The sequence below is a fragment of the Panonychus citri genome, unplaced genomic scaffold, assembly GCF_014898815.1.
Source record: "Panonychus citri isolate SS breed McGregor unplaced genomic scaffold, ASM1489881v1 Contig00113, whole genome shotgun sequence".
In the NCBI taxonomy this organism is placed as follows: Eukaryota; Metazoa; Arthropoda; class Arachnida; order Trombidiformes; family Tetranychidae; genus Panonychus; species Panonychus citri.
Genome location: NW_026515518.1, coordinates 308,857 through 330,447, shown reverse-complemented (window position 1 = coordinate 330,447; position 21,591 = coordinate 308,857). Strand labels below are relative to the sequence as shown.

At 32.1% G+C, this 21,591-nt stretch overlaps 6 protein-coding genes across 11 annotated transcripts; 4 read left to right on the top strand and 2 right to left on the bottom strand.

Moving 5' to 3' along the window:
• Positions 1-1,704: 1,704 nt before the first annotated feature.
• Positions 1,705-7,157, bottom strand: LOC128390009 (kinesin-like protein KIF2A). 5 transcript variants are annotated; one of them, XM_053349668.1, is made up of 8 exons: positions 6,790-7,157; positions 6,559-6,573; positions 5,537-6,442; positions 4,974-5,438; positions 4,397-4,573; positions 4,184-4,285; positions 3,340-3,546; positions 1,705-3,071 (listed from the first exon to the last, which is right to left on the bottom strand). In XM_053349668.1, the coding sequence occupies exons 1-7, from the start codon at positions 7,048-7,050 to the stop codon at positions 3,343-3,345; spliced, it is 2,130 nt and encodes a 709-aa protein (XP_053205643.1). In that variant the 5' UTR covers positions 7,051-7,157; the 3' UTR covers positions 1,705-3,071; positions 3,340-3,342. The 5 variants fall into 5 exon arrangements, with proteins under 5 accessions (XP_053205643.1, XP_053205644.1, XP_053205646.1 ...); XM_053349669.1 differs by having other exon boundaries at positions 1,705-3,004; XM_053349671.1 differs by having other exon boundaries at positions 6,823-7,157.
• A 1,081-nt stretch (positions 7,158-8,238) lies between these two features.
• LOC128390029 (uncharacterized) lies at positions 8,239-9,362 on the top strand. The gene is made up of 2 exons (XM_053349700.1): positions 8,239-8,598; positions 8,698-9,362. Exons 1-2 carry the CDS (start codon positions 8,424-8,426, stop codon positions 9,288-9,290), a joined length of 768 nt encoding a protein of 255 aa, XP_053205675.1. The 5' UTR covers positions 8,239-8,423; the 3' UTR covers positions 9,291-9,362.
• On the bottom strand, positions 9,363-10,599 carry LOC128390026 (uncharacterized). The gene is made up of 3 exons (XM_053349699.1): positions 10,383-10,599; positions 9,952-10,272; positions 9,363-9,855 (listed from the first exon to the last, which is right to left on the bottom strand). The coding sequence occupies exons 1-3, from the start codon at positions 10,442-10,444 to the stop codon at positions 9,405-9,407; spliced, it is 834 nt and encodes a 277-aa protein (XP_053205674.1). The 5' UTR covers positions 10,445-10,599; the 3' UTR covers positions 9,363-9,404.
• Positions 10,600-11,229: 630 nt separating this feature from the next.
• Positions 11,230-13,017, top strand: LOC128390016 (cell division cycle protein 23 homolog). Its single transcript, XM_053349682.1, has 2 exons — positions 11,230-11,660; positions 11,728-13,017. The coding sequence occupies exons 1-2, from the start codon at positions 11,298-11,300 to the stop codon at positions 12,970-12,972; spliced, it is 1,608 nt and encodes a 535-aa protein (XP_053205657.1). The 5' UTR covers positions 11,230-11,297; the 3' UTR covers positions 12,973-13,017.
• A 66-nt stretch (positions 13,018-13,083) lies between these two features.
• On the top strand, positions 13,084-16,617 carry LOC128390007 (vesicle-fusing ATPase 1-like). Of its 2 annotated transcripts, XR_008325560.1 has the most exons (4): positions 13,084-13,283; positions 13,354-15,436; positions 15,517-15,868; positions 15,971-16,617. XR_008325560.1 is itself a non-coding variant. In XM_053349665.1 (3 exons), exons 1-3 carry the CDS (start codon positions 13,186-13,188, stop codon positions 15,586-15,588), a joined length of 2,253 nt encoding a protein of 750 aa, XP_053205640.1. In that variant the 5' UTR covers positions 13,084-13,185; the 3' UTR covers positions 15,589-15,927. The 2 variants fall into 2 exon arrangements, 1 of the variants encoding a protein (XP_053205640.1); XM_053349665.1 differs by lacking the exon at positions 15,971-16,617 and having other exon boundaries at positions 15,517-15,927.
• A 155-nt stretch (positions 16,618-16,772) lies between these two features.
• Positions 16,773-21,346, top strand: LOC128390036 (sodium-dependent dopamine transporter-like). Its single transcript, XM_053349707.1, has 13 exons — positions 16,773-17,080; positions 18,100-18,501; positions 18,655-18,891; positions 18,986-19,127; positions 19,414-19,552; positions 19,629-19,707; positions 19,787-19,946; positions 20,022-20,259; positions 20,336-20,465; positions 20,529-20,627; positions 20,690-20,790; positions 20,863-21,037; positions 21,121-21,346. The coding sequence occupies exons 1-13, from the start codon at positions 16,957-16,959 to the stop codon at positions 21,183-21,185; spliced, it is 2,091 nt and encodes a 696-aa protein (XP_053205682.1). The 5' UTR covers positions 16,773-16,956; the 3' UTR covers positions 21,186-21,346.
• Positions 21,347-21,591: the final 245 nt, after the last annotated feature.

Below are 21,591 nucleotides of genomic sequence, written 5' to 3'. Positions count from 1 at the left end.
AGTGAAAAGATGAATATTTTTTTACTCAAACAATTAGTTTCTATTGAACCGTTTTCTCAACCACTATCATGATCATCTAATATCATCAAGGTGATTAATTCAAATGAAACAGTAATTGAATACTTACAATTATAGAAACGACAACGTCAATATAAATGATGAAAATGATTACATTTATTCAATTAAAGTGAATTAAGTTATAATCATTAACCAATCATCATCATGACAATCAACCAAAAAAAAATTGAAACAGTGAACAATTAACTAAAAAAAAGGTAAATAATATTAATGTTAAGGATAATCATCATCATTAACATTATCCATTATGATTAAACAACAACAAAATATGAAGCGATTTATACAAATCACTTAAATAACTAATCTAACCTAAGGCAATTTAATGTCATGTCAACTTAATGATAATAGTAAATTAATTTGTCTGATATTACCAGTTGATGACATTAAAAATTAAAATTAACTTTCATCATAAACAACTAAACCACAATATCGTTACGATTGATTTAAAGTTAATCTTTACGATTTTGACCTAATCGTTTATTAACCTTAAATCATAAACAATCAAGACAATTAACAATAATCAGTGAATATATTATAATCCAAATGACGGACATTGACCTTAAAAAAGTCCTATTGACCTACTAATTGATTGACTTCCGAGTGATAATTAAAACCAATTTGGTTGATTGAAGAAAAATATTAATTGTTACCGTTGGTAAACAATTAATTGATCAAAACTTTTATCACTTTCAATCTCATTGAAGGTTAATTGTTTACCAACTCAATTGGATGAATTAACATTTTTAATTAACTTAATTGTTGGTTGGATGTTAATTGTTATCGTTGATCAAATCAATTAGAGAAAATTTAATTTCTTTTTTTAACTCGTTTAAAGCAATTTAATCAAGCAGAATTTACTTAATTATTGTTGATTAATTTTCATTCATTTTGTTTGAACTTTGATTTATCTTGAAAATCGTTAATTGTAAGCAACAAGTTGATCATTTAACATTTGCCTTGAGGGTTAATTGTGTTTTAATCACTTGCAACTATTACTTTTTGATTGATTGGTATGATCATGAACAACCACTTTGCTTACAACAATTAATTTACTTTTAATCAAAAAGATGGACCAAATTGTTACCATTAATTGTATCAATTACCACTTAAATCTTAAATTGTTATTTAATATAAAAAGGATTGAATGAGTAAAAAAAAATCAATCCAACAATTAAGTGGACCAACAATAAGTAATCATGATTTGAATCAATTCAATCAGTGGAAAAGTTTCCAACCAAAAAAAAATCTCCTGTTGTTGATCAACTGATTGTATTAATCAAAGATTATGATTTAATTTTTTTTCTCAACAATTAGGTCACCTCATCTTAGATTATCATGAGAGGGCAAGATGATTTAGTTAATCACAATCTTGACCTAATCATTTAGGAAAATTGTTTCAACTCAACCAACCACAATTAGAAAATCAAATTAATATTATTGATTGTGTTCAGTTAAATATAATTTCCTGATTGTGGTTAACGCCTTTGTCCAAATTTAAAGATCAACATTCAGATAACAGTTAAAATTAATCAGTAGTTTTCTGATTAACAAATTGTTGTTGTTGTTTTTACATCACAATTAAGGTTAAAGTTGTTAAAGAGCAACTCTAATTACAATTAAATCTGATTACTTTTTTTTAAAGTCTTGTTTTTATTTGTTTATTATTGAACATAATTAGTCAGTATAAGAAAAAAGAAATTAAGAAAATTGTTTAAGGACACAAAAAGGTGATGATGGGTTATTAGTGGTTCATTTGATTTCATCAGCAACATGAGAGGATCATCATCATCATCATGATGATAGAGGAGGAGGAGGGTGGTGGTAGTGTAAAAGATTGAGGTGGAAGAAGAGAAAGAAAAAAGAAAGAGGAATTTTTTTTTTCTTCGTTACAATAAATCAGGTAAAAGGTGTTGACAGTTCGTGCTTGATAGTGGCAATCAAAAAGTTATCACAACAATTAACAAAACTTGACTGTGAGATTTTGTTTCTTGTTTTGCAGTTTTCATTAGTTAACTGCGACTTTAAATTTCGTTAGTACTTTTTTTTAGTTATATTATTATCGTAACGATGCCCAGACAACGTTAACTTGATTATAATTATTACGCTTTTTTTTTGTTCTCTTTTTTTTATACCATCCAATATATAATATATATTAAATATATAGCATTTGCAGATAATTTTTGTTTCCTTTATAATTTTAGTGTATAAATAAAATGACGATGATGATGATGATGATGATGATGATGAGTGTGTGTGGTTTGTGTTATCCTTTTTGTTTGGGTGGTGGACTGGTCAAGTTATCAGCTGATTTGCGTTTTCTTGAGATTCTCGTGATACTTTGGGATGAGTTGAACTTTTAACAAAGTATTAACATTTTCACTCTGTTATATTTGATTGTTTGCTTGATTAGTATCTCGCTTGGTATTATAAATATAATAATTTTCCTTGATCATGGTGATGATGAATGCAATTTGAAAAGGGCTTGAAAGGTAATTGAATTGATTATCCTTTTTTAGTTGTTGTTGTTGTTGTTGTTGAAATTTCGTAAACATGAAAGAGATTGGTTGTTGTTGATTAAATCCAATAACTTTGTAATTGTTGTTGATTTTTAGGTGTGCCTATTGAGTTTTGTTGGTGAATGTGAATGGTGATTACGATGAGAAAAGGATAATGATTATTAATCCCAAAAGAGAGTAAAATGATTAAAATATCATCACTAAATTGCTCAATTAAGTGTCAAATGAGCAGTTTTTTTGTTGTTGGTTAATCTTTTTTTGCCTGATCCTCGAGGTCACTTAATTGTTTACTAAAGTGCCAATTGTTTGATTAATCAATTTCCATTTTCCAATTTGATTGATATTGTTAATAGTCTTTGAGTGTTTCCTTACATAACTTTGAATATTATCCTTTGATGATGTTGATTAATCTTTCATATATAATGTACATTAAATGACAATCAATGTTGGAGGTTTGGAGGAAGAGTTGAGTTAGAGCTGAAAATTAAGAGAGAAAAGGTTAAAAAAATAAGAAAAGAATTGAGAGAGATTAGAAAATCAATCATGGATGATAATGATTTTAGGTGAGAGGCGGAGAGGATGATGAAGGAGGAGGAGGATGGAAGATTATTACGAACCGTAAAAAAAAGGATGAATTGCAATTTACAATAAGATGAACAAATAAGGAGAGAAAAGGAGAAATAAAAAAAAAGGTAAGTATGAAAATGAATCTGAAGAAAACAAAAAGTGATCAGAATTGAATTACCATTTATTTGATTATCCGTTTGCTCATTAACTCTTCCTCGGCCAATTGTCCTCTAAAATTGCCCACCCTTTCCTTAAATCGTGTTAAAACTTCAATATGATCTTCCAACGAATCCTCTAATTGGGCAACATAAGAATCAACATCGTAATCAACTTCAGCGGTCATTTTTAAAAGTTGAGCATGAGATGATGTCCATTGGGGTAAAGTCTGAAATGAACAAAAAGATTATTTAAAAATGGAACAAGGTGAGAATGGTTAATGGAAATAGATTTGATTGTCATCCCATCAATCAGTTAGAGTTTGTTGATGACAACAATTTAATCAATAATAATCACACACACACACACAGAGAGGAGCCTTTACTTTAGGAGATTATCCTTGAGGGATGAAAACGGTTGGATTAAAGCTTTCAAAAGCATCAATAAGAAATTACTGAATATAAAGATTAACATGAAATTGTATTCATCTTGCTGAAGGGGATTAAATGTATATTTGTCTGTATGTCAATGAAAGGGGAGACAGAAATTAAGATTAACAGATAAAAAAAGGCAACAACTCAAGAGCAATTTAGCTTAACCGTGTTGATGTAATAATGTAACTTAAACACGTTCAAGACTTTAATTGCTTACGTTTTTTTTTCAAACAAAATCTCATTCAATGTTTGTACAAACAAACAACAAAAACAAGAAGCGTGGTAAACAGTAATGTCAATTGGAATTGTTGATTAATGACAATAGTAATTGAGTAGATGGGAAAAAAAGATGATGAGACAATCAACATATCAACTTGATGATTGGAGATTTAATTGGATAAAATTGATTGAAAATGAAATAATTAACTTTACCTCAACAAATGTCTTGTGAATATCGAGTATTTCATCTTCCATCTCTTGAAGGTGGGATAAAGTTTCATGGAAATTATATAAATCATCTGGTAAATCATCAGCCTGTCAACATGATTAATCCATTAACCATCAAGTAAGAATTGGAGTAGAAAAAGATAATAAAAATTCAATTAGTTGAATATGATACTTTTTTTAGAAATGATTAATTCTTACATTTGAATTGTGTAGTAATGCTAAATCATCACCATTCTTGGTTAACATGTCATCATCTTCATATTCAATATTTCTCGGTCCGGGATTATCAGCTCCAAGCTCTTTTACTCTGTCAGCATATCGAAGGGTATTCAATGAATGCTCACACGATTGCATACCAGGTGAAATCATGGAAATCTAATTATTAGATTAAAGACAAGATGAGACAAACAAAATAGTCAATTGTTATTATGATGAATAAGGTAAACATTAATTGTGTAACGACTTATGGGAAATCGATAACATAATAACATATTAACGATATAAAATATTATCTTCACGTAAAACTTGAGGAAACTAATAATCGTCGTAATGATAAACAGAGAGACAATTAATGAGGAAAATGAATTACTGAGAATAAGGAGAAACAATTGTTTTCGAAAAACGCAACCCATCGGAATGAAATATAATCAAGGACTTAATTGCAAATTCTATTAAAGAAAACTAATCTATCGATATTGGTTCATGATAGATTTAAGTATTTGAAATAGATTGGTAGATTTTGGATGAATGGAATTGTTGATTAAAGGTAACTTACCATACAAGTTCTTGAATTTTCACCAATAAATGAGTCTCGAAGTACTTGTGTCAATTTACTTGCTCGAAAAGGTAAATGAGCTCCTTTTCTGCCAAGAGCTCTGATACATTCTTTTAATGCTAAAAGTGATTTATTAATTTCTGCTCCTTCCATACGAGTTTGTCGATTAGCTGATGATGTATCTGCTCCTCTCTCATTTCCAGCTAAATCAATTAGTGAGAATTTACCTCGAAGTCGATTGTTATTTTTTCGTTTCAATATTATCTGGAAAACTGCATGAGATCGAGAGGAATGATTATTGGCCGATGTAACACCCGAAGTACGAATATTATTTCCCATTTGAATCAATTTCAAAACATCATCAACAGTTTCCACTGATCTCTCTTGTAGACCAACAACTTGAACCTGATTTTTGGCATCTTCCAACACTCTCAGCTTTGCTTTGTTATTTAGAAGATCAAAAACCTAAACAATAACAACAATTAACAAAAGTAATTAATGTAACAAATATACAATAAAGAAGGATGAAAGTGAGAGGGAGAATGAAACTGATGAAAACTCACCTTTCCACTGTAAATTTCAAAGAAACTAGCATAGACTACAAAATCTTCATTCCGATATTTAGGAGATTTAACAAGTTTAAATACATCTCGTGCTGCCAAATAGTAAATACCTCGGGATGAGTCTTGAGATTTACCATTGAAATCACCTCCCATTGTATGAGTTTTACCACTTCCAGTTTGACCATAGGCGAAACAAGTAGCCATTCCGCCTTCAAATATTGTCTGTACAAGAGGCTTGGCGGTATATCTATAAATCAGCTCATTATCAGCGGTTTCATCAAATGCATAATCAAATCTAAACATATGATTCTCCAAGTAACGTGTTAAATCAACTTTATGTTTAGGCTCATGAACAACAATTAAATCTTTTGAGGGCACAGTTATCACATCGATATCTTTCTTTCCAACTTCTTTCTTATTCATTGGCCTTTTTCTTACAGCGACACAAATTTGTTGATATGCAACCGGATCTCCCATACTTAATGGTTTATATTCAATTTGTGATCGATATTCACGAATCATTCCTAAAAATTCCCAATTTGGATTCCCTTGATCAACAGCTGACATTAAATCTTGTTTCTCTTGTTTCTGTTCTGCTTGACGGTTTCTCCTTTCTTCTCGTTGTTTCTTAATTCTGTCAACCTCTTTCACTACATTTGATCGTCGCCTTGACTGCGCATCTTTAGCTCCAACTGGAATACCTATCGCAGATTTTTGGGCTATAGTTTGATTAAGTGTCGACTGGTTGATTAAACCACAAGGAGCTGATGTTAGAACTGTCGGCAAGGCTTCCGGTATACTCATTCCATTGCCATTGCTGATTGTTTGACGTGATTGTTGTTGTCTCATTCTAAGCGATCCTTTAGTTGAATTAAGAGCAGCAACTGATGGTCGAGGTGGTAGAACCTAAAAACATTCAACACATTTGAGGGGAAAAAACCATAAAACAAAACAAAGAGAATACATAATTAGATATTCATAAATGAAAACAAGATTTTCTTACAAAGAAACATTAACTATACCTCTTCACTATTATACTTATCATTGGTAAGCAAGTATGAAGATAACAAGAGAGAATGTTATTGTTAGTATAGAGTTAGTTAATAGAAGAAAATTTAAGAAAAAAAACAAGATGGAAAGACGGACACACACACCCAAAGGTGAGATTTTGGAAAAGTGTAAGGAAACAAATTTGACAAGAACATGTAATGATCGGAGAGAAAACAGAAAAGAATAAAACAAAAAGGAAATACCTTATTCAGCGTTGATGGGAATAGGATACCTACCCTTCTTGGAGCAACAGTTTTACTCTGATTTGAAGATTCATCACAAAGATTAGGGTTAAGTAAGTAAACAGATTCAAAATCAATCTCTTTTCCTTTAATTTCTTCCGATTCCGACCATTCAACTGTAACACTCCTATTCACATAATCAACATTACTTATAACAGCAGAATGAATTCGACCATTTGTACGTTGAATATCGACATCTAAACCAATTCGAAGTTTCTCCATAATTAATTATTCCGAATGATAGAAAATAAAAAAATTAAAATAGAAAAAAAAAACCAAATAGACACATAAAATATTCTAAAACCAAACTAACAACTGAAACAGAATTGAAACAACTTCAGAAGAAATGATGCGATTTTCAATCGATCATTTGGATCTTTTCAAAAAACGATTAATCGTTTTAATGATCGATCTTTTTTCTTTCTTTTTCTTTGTTTGTTTCATTTTTTTCTCGATTTATTAATCGATCCGAATATCATTTGATAGATTTGATGAAGATCAATAGTTGATCACTTTTTCTAAAAAGAATCAATTAAAACTTAATAATTGCAAGTAAATTACGAAAAAAATGAATAAAATGTTAATCAGAAAATCAGTTAAATCTATTGATAGAAAAACTCGATTCAATCTTCACCAAGTAGAATCGAGTCAAGATGTCAGCTGAAAGTGTGAAAGTTGAGCTGAAGAACAGTCGTTGAGTCTTACTGAACAATTAAAAATCAAATTCATCTAAAATCAAATCTCTGGTGTTAACTAATCTCTCAACTATTGAATTGAGAAACAAAAATATAAAATCTGATTTAATTGCGAAATTTTATTATCGTCGTAATTGACAAATGCATTAGGCATTTAACCATGTACATGGTACCGAACTAGACGTTCAGTTTACAAGTTTCGTGTTAGTTTTCATCTGTTTTTCTTTTAGTATCTCATGAATTTTTATTAGGTGTAAGAAGGTTCATTTAAATCAGTGATTGAATAATTCGGTGTCTTCATTGGCTTGGCTTGTCCTTCATTTTGTTGGATGCATCTAATGGTGACAATCCTTTTGTTTGTTTGTTTCCTTTTTTTGTGTTCTTTCATAGATTTGCCGGGTCCTTGAAGTGATGTCCAATTTTCGAAAGCATATATTTTATATGTTAAAATTTTAATTTTTTTTTCTTTTACGATCACTTTTCACATTTTGGGTTAGGTGATAAGGGAGACATTTTGATGTAAATTGTTATATATATCACTCGATGCACAGGAAAAAGTTGTACTTGAAATTAAACTGATGCATATTGACTGCTTTTCTCTTAATTAGTTGTAATTAAATTAATTAATCACAGAGTTAAGAAGGTAGATGTTAACCAAAAAAAACGAAAAGAATTATTTCAATTAACAGATAATAGATGTCACTCAAATCGAGTGTTGATTAGCAAATGTTGTGATCAACATTTGGAAATTTAAAATTTTTAAATGCTTTTCATTGTTATTGTTACAATTAATCACATTTCTAAAGTTAATTTTAAATTTTAATCGAATGAAAGTGATCTCATCTATGAACCAACTTCCTTCATGAGTGTTGTACCATTCAGAATATCGCCAATTTAAAAATGTTCCCTTCTTTTCTAGATCCCGATGGTTTATTTCGTGTTAAAAGGTTATATTCCGAAATCATCAACGGAGATCATAGTGCCGAAGCGGGAATTATCTTCAAAAGTTGGTACTATTCTCTGGCCACTGGTGCAATCATCGGATCAACCGTAGGAGTAAAACCTATTTACGATGGTTAGAAAATGACCGAATACTATTAGCTTTTAATCGATACATGTAAATATTTATTCTATTCTTTTTTACTTTTTTTTCTCTCGCTCTCTCTCTCAACAGATTTTAAAGTTCGTTTCAATGAAATGCAATTTCAGGGTAAATCTGCTTATGCCAGGAAACTACTCGATTGTACTGTCGTTAGTTGTGGACGAAATGGTATTCGCATGGCTTGGAGGGCTAGTCTACTAGTGACCTTATTTACTGCATCAGCCTGTACATTAGCTGTTTATCACAACGATGTTAGATTTAGTGATTTAATTTTCGCTTCTTCCATTTCCGGTGCTTTCTATTTTTTTCATCGAGGACCTAAGGCCATGTTTGCTGGTTCTATTTTATCTGGATTAGCGGGAATACCTATCGCTGGTTTGGGAAAATTAACTTTATGGACTTCGGGTTTTTCTTATTCCGAGTTCAGTGATCGAGCTCGAGATTATTTTGATGCCCCTGCGATTGCAAGAAAGAAATCTCAACAAAAGAAAGAAGAACATTTTAAAAATCTTTCAACAATGCTTAGAGATGATTTTAAGAATTACATTTATCATCAAAGGCGAGTTGATAGGTTGGAAAAAATGGGAATTGTTGATGATTCTTTTAAACAATTGAAACCGGCCAAAGGAATCAACCCAAAAGAATTTGAGAAAGGCAACAATTAATTACCATTAGACAAAATAATTTGTTTTAGTTGAAACTTGATTGAATAAAATTGTATTTATCAAAGTGTAAAATCTAATTGAATCAAGTCTTTTATTAATCCAATCCAAGAGATTTTAAGTTTCCATGAATCGATCTGGATCTAATTGTCTTTCAATGGTCTCTTCTTCTTCATATTTAACATTACTTTCAAGAAGAGGAGTAGTTCCGATAGCAAATCTATAAACACCTTGTTTTTTAGCAGCAATTGCCGATTTCGGAATATCATAGCCACGAATATGCTCAATTTTACCTTTAGTAACAATACAAATATCAATAGAGTTACCAGAGGCAAGATCATTTTCGATACCAGCAAGAATAGCATTTCGTACCAAAAGTTTAGCTTCTTCGAGTGGCATTTTTTGTCGATAATTTAATTCAAGGTGCGACATTGCAGCTAAAGATCCAGACCCCATAGAGGCAAACATTAGCTTGGTGATAGATCCATGAGGATAAATGTGACACAAGTGGGAACCAAATTTGTCCACTCCACCAAGAACTAAAGCACATCCAAGATGACCTTGGTATCTGAAAAAAAAATCAGAATTTCAACAGAAATAAAATAAAAAGAGAAATAAATATCATTCTCATGTTTCAACAAAAAGAAATGAAACTTATACATACCGGAAAAGATGTTGAGAAATTTTTGTGGTAGCTACACAAATAGGAACTTCTTTTCCAGAATTTAATCTATGCAGTTCAATGTGACCTTTAATCATATTTTCTAAAGCAGAAAGATCACCTGAAGTTCCGGCTCCACAAAAAACCAGATTAGAAGCGAGTCTATGAATTTTATCAGCCTTTTTGTCAGCAACAATGGAACCACCAGTAGCTCTTGTATCAGCTCCGAAAACTACTCCACCATCGAAAATGGCACCACAAATTGTTGTACCAGTTGAAAATGTTCTGGGTGGTTTAAAACCTTTCTCTACAAGATGCTCATTCCTGAAACGAATATAATTAATTTAAGTGAACAAAATAAAAAAAAACCATAAGAAAAGGTTAAGTCAATGGATACAAAAAACTGACCAGACAAATCAAAAGACTTTACAAACCTTTCAAAATTTCCAAATGAAAATCCAGGAGCCGGAATTTCTGGTAACAATGCAGAGGTCATTGTCGAGTAACAGGTGATAATTAAGTGACAATTAGTGGTAAAAAAAATTAACTGACAGAAAAACAATTAACCAAAATATTAAATTGGGAAAAAACAACAAGATGATTAAGCAAAAACCTTTCAAATCAAATTCACATGCAGATGAGAAGCGCCACCTCGTTTATCATTTAAGAATTAAAGAAAATTCTGATTGAATTGAACTGAACCAAATCTTAGAGGGATAATCAAGGATTTAGTTTAACACCCAATTGTAATCTGATTAGTTGATTTGGTTAAGTATGATGGGAGATAAGATGATGATGCTCAGCGACATCAGTATCGCAAGGGGATGAAGACGAAGTGAAGGACACCGAGATCTTGGATCGAAAGGGTTTTGAAGGTTCGAAAGCAAACAAGTTCGATTCAGTTCTAATCGATTATTGGTCTCACCTTATAACTAATAACCCTCGAATATACAGAAAATAATGACAAGTACATTCTCATTGATTTTCTTTAATTTTTTGGTAAAAAATGAGCGTTAAATGTTTGCGAGCATCGATGTACCCAATGGATCGTAGTTCTCATTTCAAGAGGGTGATGATGAACCCGAAAGTTTTTTTCAAAGTCTTTGAATTCTAATAAATTGTAACTTTGAATCAAATTTGATAATAATTGAGCGAAAAAAAATCTAAACAATTAAAGAAAATTTAAAAAAAGAGCTTCGATTACGATGTTTCGACTCGATTCCATTAGATGGCATTTGAAAATCTCAAATGTTTTTGAACCAAATCGGTTGAACCAATGATCGTTTTTGAAAAAGTTGAGCAATTTTTCAATTTTTATGTTCAATTAGTTTATTTGTTTACTTTTAATTATGGATGAAGCAAGTTACCGGGTTGATCTTATTCAATCTCGATTTCAAAGTAAACTTCGTGGTCTTAATCAAAGTGCTAAATGGGCTTCAGAGTTGGTGAATTCTTTGTCATCTCCGATCTCATCAAATGATCTGTGTTTCAACAATGAAGTTTTATCTCATTCTGATTATGTTATGGCGAAAGATTGTTTTGATTTAGGTGAATTTGATAGATGTGCTTTCTTTTGTCGTAATTCAACATCTCGGGAAGGAAGATTTTTACACTATTATTCCCGTTACATGGCCGCTGAAAAGAAGCGTTTGGATATGATGGTTGACACTAATCCACATGCAACCAGCGCTCCTCATGATAACATTACGTCGGTAAGTTTATTTTCATCTGAGTCTTTTATAAATCATCAATTAATTGAGTCTTTTGTTCATGTGACAGCTTTACAGTGAAATTAGATCCGAGCTAAATAATAGTCTTATCAATGGGCAACTGACGGATGGATATTTACTTTACGTTTATGGAATTACACTTCTCAAACTTGATCTAACTAAAGATGCGATTGAAGCTCTAGCTCGTAGTGTTCACTTCGAGCCCTTGAACTGGGCTTCTTGGCAACAATTAGCAGTGATCATTGATGATAAATCGAAATTAGAGCGACTCGATATTCCAACCCACTGGTTTAAAAAGTTTTTCCTCGGAGCCGTTTACTTGGAATTACAATTAAACGAGGAAGCTATTGATCTCTACTCTTCTCTTCTGGAGACTTTTAAAGGATCGAGTTATATAAGAAGTCAAATGGCTAATGCTAAGCACAACTTGAGAAATGTTGATCAAGCTATTGATCTTTTCGATGCCATAAGAGAATCTGATCCATATCGACTTGATGCTTGGGATATTTACAGTAATTTGCTTTACGTTAAAGACCTCAGACCAAAGCTCAGTTCATTAGCTCAGGCTGCTAATAACATCGATCCATTCAGAGTGGAAACTTGTTTTTGTATCGCCAACTTTTTCAGTCTTCGTGGACAACATAATAAAGCGGCCGTTTATTTTTCTCGTGCCTTACAATTGAATCCTCGTCACATCTCAGCCTGGACATTAATGGGCCATGAGTATATGGAAATTAAGAATACAGGAGGAGCCATAATGTCTTATCGATCAGCAATCGAATGTAACAAGAAAGATTATCGAGCTTGGTATGGACTTGGTCAAACTTACGAAATTCTTAAAATGCCAGCTTATTGTCTCTATTATTATTCGATTGCTCGCTCATTACGACCAGATGATTCTCGTATGCTCATAGCAATGGGAGAAACTTTGGAAAAATTGGAAAGACATTCAGAAGCAATTAAATGTTATTGGAAAGCGGGAGGAATCGCCTTAGTTAAACTTGCAGCTCTTTATGAGAAACTCAGTGAAAAGGATAAAGCGGCCGCCGCTTACAGTGATTTCATCGCTCAAACCGCCAACATGCCAAATCCAGAGGGTAATCCTGATCTTCCAAATGCTTACAAATTCTTAGCAAATTATTATCTATCGAAAAAAGATTTCAAAATGGCTCATAATGCTGCTCAACAGTGTCAACAATATTCTGAAACTCGAGATGAAGGTAAACGAATCCTAAAGGAAATCGCAAGTCTCGTTAAAAGTGGTTCGATTAAAGATGTTTCATTTCCTTTGTAATTTTCCATCAACAATTTAATCAAATTAAAAGTATTTTTAAAAGAAGCGCTTCAGTCAACAGATTTTCGATTCAATTCCAATAGATGGCATTTGGAAATGTCGATCATTTGATCGGATCAATGATCATCTGCCAAGCAATTTCTGTTCAAAACAAACGTCAGTCAATTAGCTAATTGTTTTCTGTGATTTTCTTTGGTTTTTTTTTTGATAAAAATGGACGTTAAACGTTTGCGGGTATCGACATGCCCGACGGATCGGCATTCTCATCTCAATAGGGTGATCATAAATCCGAAAGTGTTTCCAAATGCAAGGTGATTGTTTTTTTTTCATTTCTCATTTCACTTTTTGTTATTAATTTTTTTTACTGTTATTCTCTTTCAGGCATTTGGAGATTACGAATCAATACTCAAAGAAATTCATTTTCACCATCACGCCTGTTGATGGTTATAATCCAGAAGAGATTGGATTCAATGCTCCAATGAGAAAATGGGCGGAATTGATGAGAGACTCCTATGTGGAAGTGAGACCCTTTAATTTTGATATGCGATCTCAATGCATCTCACTCATCACCCTGGAGATCGATATTTTGATGAAAAATGCAGTTTCTTCCGATGTTTATGACACTGACGATATGGCAATCTCATTTTCGCAGCAATTTGCTGACCAGTCTTTCACTGTCGGTCAACAGTTGGCGTTTAAATATGCTGATAAAAAGCTCCTACAAGTAGTGGTCAAAGAGATCCAAGTTTTAGACGTTGCCTCTATCGCGGGTGGTTCTGAGAAATCAGTACAAAAAGTTAAAATCGGAGTTCTTTCAGCTAATTCGACCATCATTTTTGTTGAAGGTCCTGATTCAGGTATCAAATTAAAAGGCAAATCAAAAGCGGGCTCATCTCAACAATCCCTTATCAGTCCAAATTGGGATTTTGAAACTTTAGGAATCGGTGGTTTGGACAAGGAATTTAATGATATCTTCCGAAGAGCTTTCGCCTCTAAAGTTATTCCATTGGAATTAGTTGAACAACTTGGATTAACTCATGTGAAAGGTATTCTACTTTATGGTCCCCCAGGTACTGGTAAAACATTGATCGCTCGTCAGATTGGATCGATGTTGAATGCGCGACCACCTAAGGTTGTTAATGGTCCTTCGATCCTTGATAAATATGTTGGTGAATCAGAATCAAATATTCGTAAATTATTTGCTGAAGCTGAAGCTGAATACGCTAAGGTTGGAAATCGATCAGGTCTTCATATCATAATTTTCGATGAGATCGATGCCATTTGCAAACAAAGAGGATCGGTAGCTGGTGGGGCAGGAGTACATGACAGTGTTGTTAACCAATTGTTGACAAAAATAGATGGTGTTGACAGTTTGAATAATATTCTAGTCATCGGAATGACCAATCGAAAGGATCTCATTGATGAAGCTCTTTTACGTCCTGGAAGATTTGAGGTGCAAATAGAAATCAGTTTACCTGATGAAAAAGGTCGTGAGCAAATTTTGAAAATCCACACAAAGAAAATGAAAGAAAATGGTAGACTAGCTGATGATGTCGACATTCAGGAGCTCGCAGCTAAAACTAAAAATTTCTCTGGTGCTGAATTGGAAGGATTGGTTCGCGCGGCTCAATCAGCTGCTATGACAAGAATAATAAGACCAAAGAGTAAGGTTGAAATCGACTCTGAAGCATTAAATAAACTGATTGTATGTCGAAGTGATTTCCTCCATGCCCTGGAACATGATGTGAAACCTGCGTTCGGTGCAAGTTCTGAAGAAATTGAAGGTTTCTTCGAAAGAGGAATAATCAATTGGTGTCCACAGATCGAAGCTCTTTTGGAGGAAGGAGATTTGGTCATTGGAATGGCCAGTAATCCACGAACACGTCGAGTTGTTCCCATTTTCCTTGAAGGCTCATCAGGTGCTGGTAAATCGGCTTTGGCTGCAACCATCGCGAAAATGTCAAACTTCCCCTTCATGAAATTATGTTCACCTGAGCAAATGATCGGCTGTTCAGAATCGGCTAAATGTTCCATGATTCGTAAAATTTTCGATGATGCATATAAATCTCATTTGAGTTGTGTTATTGTCGATCAAATTGAAGAGCTGATTGATTTCACACCGATTGGTCCACGTTTTTCCAACTTAGTTCTCAGAGCTCTCAAAGTATTGATTAATAAACAACCACCTAAAGGTCGTTTCATGCTGGTTCTATGTACAACCAGTATGATTGGTGTTCTAAAAGAACTCAATCTAACTACAGATTCATCGATAATCAATGTACCCGAAATGACTGAAGTTGAACATCTTTTATTTGTTATACAAAAACTTTCGGAGGCAAGTGGAATTCAGATCTTCAACAAACAAGACTATCACTACCTTGAGAAAAAATTGCGACAATGTCGAATTAAAGTCGGAATCAAAAGATTTATCCAAATCTACGACAGTTATGACAATGAAAAAGATGTAAGAAAATGGTTGATGAAGATTATTTTAAATTTTATAACTAAAATTGTTTTCTTTAAATTTTCTATTCTTTTTTTCAGTATGATCCAGGTGATCGAGCTCACCGATTTTTCCAATCACTTCAGTCTAAAGGATGTGTCATTCCGATGTAGAATCCAGAGTTTAAATTATATTATTAATTATGTTTCGATTGGAATCCAATCATCAATTCCACTTGCACTTTTTTGGGTTGTTACTTTTTTTCGTTATGTGTGTATATCAATGAATATGCGACAAAGGCCCGAGCTTTTTAGTTGCACAACCATTTGATTTTAATCAAAAAATTACTCTTAATTGCGCTTAATCTGCAAAGCAATTAGTGTGTGTTGTTAAAAAAAATAGATGAACTAAACTAAATAATCATTAATCCAATTTTAACGATCATTCCAAAATGTAATAACAATCAAATCAAATTTAAGTAATAATTTATTCAATCAATTGATTACTGCCAACGGATACTTGTTGATTGTTTTATTCTAATCATGTTTGTTGCAGATTTTGGTGTTGGAATGGAATCAAAAAGCTCGATAATCATCAATTTTGCTTTTTTTCTCTCCCTCAATTGGTGAAGAATTAAAATGAAGGTGGCAAATGGATGAGGATGGAGATGGAGATGGAGACCAAAAGAAGGAGGAAAAATAAAACTCAAGGAAAATTAGGAAAATAAGATGAGTGGCATGTGAGATGATGAATAGTGAGTTCTTTATGAGTATAAAGTAGCCTAGAATTGGGTTGAATATTATGATAAAAATTGTGAGATATCTCAAGAATTTGTCCAATATAAACTTATTTTCTTTTGGAACCTTTGCTTTTGTTAATTGACAAAAGGAATCACACAAAACATTATCATTATTAACGATAACTTATCTTCTTTATCTCTTTTATCTGCTTCTTCTTCCTTATCCTTCATCTTTTTTGCTTCTTCTTCTCTTCTTCCTTCTCGATTCGCATCCTCATCATCATCATCATCATCACACCTTATTATCGATATGAGATAATAATAATGCTCCGCCTTCAATTCAATTCCTCAATTTAATCAACTCAAGAATCAACACTCATCCCAGTTTCTTACTCCCAGGGCAACTTTTTTTTCCTCAACATTTTCATTCAGATTAAAATTGTTCTTTTCTTTTAACCTTCAATCTGATCATTTTCATCTCATTTCTTCAACTTTTCCTTTTCTCTACTTCCCAAACTAATCATTTCCAACTTATTAGAACTTATTTCCCGTCCATTGAGTTTTTTATTTCAGTTAATTATCAATAATGAATATTAATCAGTTCAATTTATCGTTCATCTTATACTTTAAGTATCTCAATCCTTTTTTGTGCCTAAAATTGTCGCAGCCTTTTGATTCCTCTTTTAATTACTGTTAATTGTTGTTGTTGTTGTTTTTTGCTCTCACCGTGTAAATAATAACAAAATAATAAACAAACACAAAAAGTATTATCAGTAATTAAATCGTGTAAATTTAGTGCTCAATGGATAAATCAACAGAGCCAATTATAATTGCTAATCACAAACAAGAACCCATCAAATCTCATGCTAATCCAGTTAGTCCAACTTTAAATGTCCACAACAAGAACCATCAGTTTATTGATCTGGGTAAGTTAATCGTTAGTTAATCTAATAACAATTTGAGTAATTTAACTGGAAAATTGTAATTCCCATGCACAATTTGATTATGATTAGCGTTTCAAGAATCAGTCCAACAATTGAAAAGTAATGAAAAAAAAATGAACAAGAAATGAAGTTGAATGTTAAGTATTATGATGGGAGTGGAGATGATGATGCTCATCATCATCATCACTATCGATAGGGATGAAGATGAAGATGAGGATGATTATTAAAGTAAGTGACATTGAGATAATGGATCGAAAGGTAAAGAATTTCAATTCATGTCTAATCGAATATAGGTTTCACCATATAATGAATACCCTCGAATATACTTGTCATTATCTAATAAAATGAATGCTTCCATTTCAAAAGATAACATGACTTTGAGTAATTATTGATAACGAATGACTTTAATTTGGACTATTTAATTTGCTAGTTTGAAATGAGAACGAGCCAATTTTTAAACATTGAGAAAAGTTGGATTATATTGTTGGTTTCGATTACTATTAATATTAATTGTAATAAAATTAGGAAGAACTTGTATTCATTTAATGATTGAGTTTCGCTGTGTTGTTATTTGCTATTCTTTGTCCAGTTCATCCTGGAATCCAAATGAGGAAGAAAAAAGTAAAGTTCTTTGTGAGGTTTTCTCATTATCGGTAAGAATTTTCGCTCTTCGATGAACTTTTCTTCATTCTTTATATTAGATCTTTTGTTCGAGAATGTAAAAAGTGTCGATATTTTGTTTCCATCATTTTCGGTTCATTGGTCATTTACAAATAGATTTTGAAAAAATATTTTCTTTCCAAAAACTATCTCAGAATCTCATGAGTTATCACCATGAGAAATGGTGGAAATCTCAATTTCGAGTTTTCAAATTGTGGTTAAAATTATTGATCTTCAATCTTTTCTGAGTCTCGTCCAATGGATTCAACTACCTGTTGATTTGTTGTTCATCATGTAAACAAAATGCTAATGCAAATGATTAATTTCCAATTGAATTACAGGGTATGACTCTTTACATTCAACTCCAAGACAACAACCTGTTGGACCAATGGATGAAATGAGAGAATTCCATGAATCTGAAATGGGTGAAATAATGGACGATAATTTGAGTGGTAAAAGTACCTCAAGTGAACCACAATTAGCATTTAATTTGAAAAGAGCGACGAAAAAGTTTTTTCATATTTCAAAAGTTTCGAGTAAAAAAAAATGCACCAAGAAATATTTTGATCAAGATGATATTGATAATCCAAAAAGGAGCAATAAACTTGAACCAATCGGTGAAAAAGTTATCGTCAGGGAAGAATGGGATAAGAAGATTGATTTCCTATTCTCGATAATTGGATTTGCAGTTGATTTGGCAAATGTTTGGCGATTCCCTTACCTGTGCTATAAAAATGGTGGTGGTAAGTATCATATGTAATATATTCATAATATTAATCATCTCTCGAGAATTAATCTAATAGAAAAATTCTCACGAGAAGAAAAAATATCAACAAAATATCATAACAACTCTTTTCTTTTACAACAAAATTGGTTCAAAAAAATTCAATTTTCAGGAGTGTTTTTGATTCCGTACACTTTGATGTTACTTTTCGGAGCTTTACCCCTTTTCTTCCTGGAATTAGCATTGGGACAATTTGCTAAATCAGGACCAATTAACGTTTGGGACAAAATGTACCCCGCGGCAAAAGGTGTCGGCTACTGTGCTGTCCTAATTTCTTGGTACGTTTCATTTTATTATAATGTTATCATCGGTTGGACCATTTATTATATAATAACAACAATTACTTCAGGTAAAAACTTTTCCTCTCACAATTTTTGGAGTAATTAAAAATTTCACATAATTAGTTGTATATTAATGATGATATTTTGTTAATTCTTAATCAGGGGATCTACTTCCTTGGCAGCATTGTGATAATGAATGGAATACCAAGGAATGTTTCGCCGTTAATAGGATAATTAATTGTCCTAATTGCACAGATATGATTCCATCGCATAATTTATCAACTGCAGCTCAAGAATTTTTCGAGTGAGATTTTATTAATTAATTTCTAATAATCAGTATTCATTTGATTGATTGATTTATCGGATATTCAATTGATTTTTAAGAATAATTAAAATCTTATTTGTTTACAGATTGAAACAAAAAGAAAGAGAGAAAAATTAAACACAATTGATTGATCATTAAAGTGATTAAATTGTTCACTCAATTAATTGGATTAAACTGTTAACCGCTCCATCTGTTGATCGTTTTTACAGAATCACGAATAACTTTTTCCTTCTTTCGATTTTTTTTCTCTTTCGTTCAATCAAAGGCGAAAGTTATTACAGATCGATTCGTCGAAAGGGTTAAGTGAACTGGGAAGCTTAAGGCCAGAAATGGTTGGATGCGTTGCGATCACTTTTATTTTACTTTATTTCTCACTTTTCAAAGGAGTCAAATCATCAGGAAAGGTAATTAGAATCAGTTTATTTGAGAAAATAATTGAAACAATTCAATTTAATCTCGAATCGTAACTTTAATCAACAGGTAGTTTGGGTCACTGCCACTGCTCCTTATGTTATACTGACCATCCTGTTGATACGAGGAGTCTTTTTACCAGGAGCAGGTAAGAATTTAAAATCTGATCATCTTAACCATTTAATATCTAATTATTGTAATCAATTGGTTTACAATTAAACGAAAAGGTATGGGAATTACTTATTATTTAAGTCCACGGTTAGAGAAACTTCAACAACCCGGTGTTTGGACTGATGCTGCAATTCAAGTATTTTATTCAATCGGAGTTGGATTTGGAGTCCATCTTACCTATGCATCATTCAATAAATTCAACAACAATTGTTACAGGTAAATCATAGGCAAGATTAACAGTTAGATTAATCAAAGTTTTAATCACAATTCTTAATCCAATCTAATTTTCAGAGACGCTCTTCTAACCGCTTGTGTAAACTCTTGTACCTCATTTTATTCTGGATTCGTTATATTCATTTACCTTGGTTATATGGCTCAAAGTTTGAAGACTGATATTTCAACTGTGGCCAAGGAGGGATATGGTTTGGTCTTTCAAGTTTACCCTGAGGCCATTTCCACTTTACCATTAGCCAAATTATGGTCAATATTGTTTTTTGTCATGTTGGTCACTCTTGGTTTAGATTCAGCTGTAAGAATTTTGATTTGATCATTTTCTCTCGTATTATATTGTATTATAAATGATTATTGAATAATCTAATATTTAGATGGGAGGATTAGAAGCGGTGATTACTGGTATCATGGACGAATGGCAGATTAAGCGGATTAGCCGAGAATCTTTAACAGCTATTGTTTTATCTGCTTCTTTTCTTGTCTCTTTAATAAATTGTACTCAGGTAAGTTAATCATTGTCACGATAATCTGATTGTTCATTCTAATCAGTTAATTGTTATACTCACAGGAGGGGTTATACTATGGTTTGGTTTGACAGCTATGCAGCCGCCGTTTCATTATTATGCTCAGCTCTGTTTGAGGCTTTAGCAATAGCTTATGGATATGGTAAGATAATTAGTTAATTGTGATTGATTATCAGTTCTATTAATGTTAATGTTTCCTTTCAGGTATCGATCGTTTTTGTCTTGATGTTGAATCAATGCTCGGCTTTAAACCAGTTATATTTTGGCGAATCTGTTGGAAATATATTTCTCCATTGTTTCTTATAGTAATTAAATAACATTATAATCAATTAGTTAATTGTTATGTAACTAATCAGATATTTGTTTCTAATTTACAGAGCATCATTTTACTTTCTATTACTCGACCTGAGCCAATTATATTCATGAATTATGAATTCCCGTTTGAAGCTAATTTCCTCGGATGGATTTTTGGACTTTCATCAGTGTTTCCAGTTCCGGTTATCGCGATCTATTACCTCTTGAGACATCATTTATTCAAAAGAAATGATCTGGGTAAGGTCAAAGTTGAAAGGAAAAAAAAAGATTATCGTACTAAATCAATTCTAAATTTGTTTACATTTCTAATTATTAAACAGGTCGAACGGTAGTTTGTGATCGAGATGCAATTTCATTACCTTTCCAATCAGCAGTTTATATTTAGGAGAAGATGATTTTCTTGTGATGAGTTAATTTGCCGATGGAATCAATGGATTAATAAACTAATAGGATTGTTGATAGAAATAAGAAGAAGAAGCAAAATCATTTGATGTAAATATGATATTTCAATGGAAGAGTAAGAAAATTATTGGAAAGTAGATTATTGGAAAAGCGATAATATAATCTAATTAGTTAGTTAATTGATAAAATGATGTTTATTTTTATTTCTCTTCTTAACAATAATAATAAGCTGAATATTTGATCAGCTTGACAATTAAAGTGTTGACACCAAATTATTATAAATATAAATTCCAATAAAATTATGAATAAAACATTGAACTGAATTTAAGAGGACGAAAATTTTGATCTATTAACCAGCCAGAACAAGATGCTGTATATTGGAGTAAAGA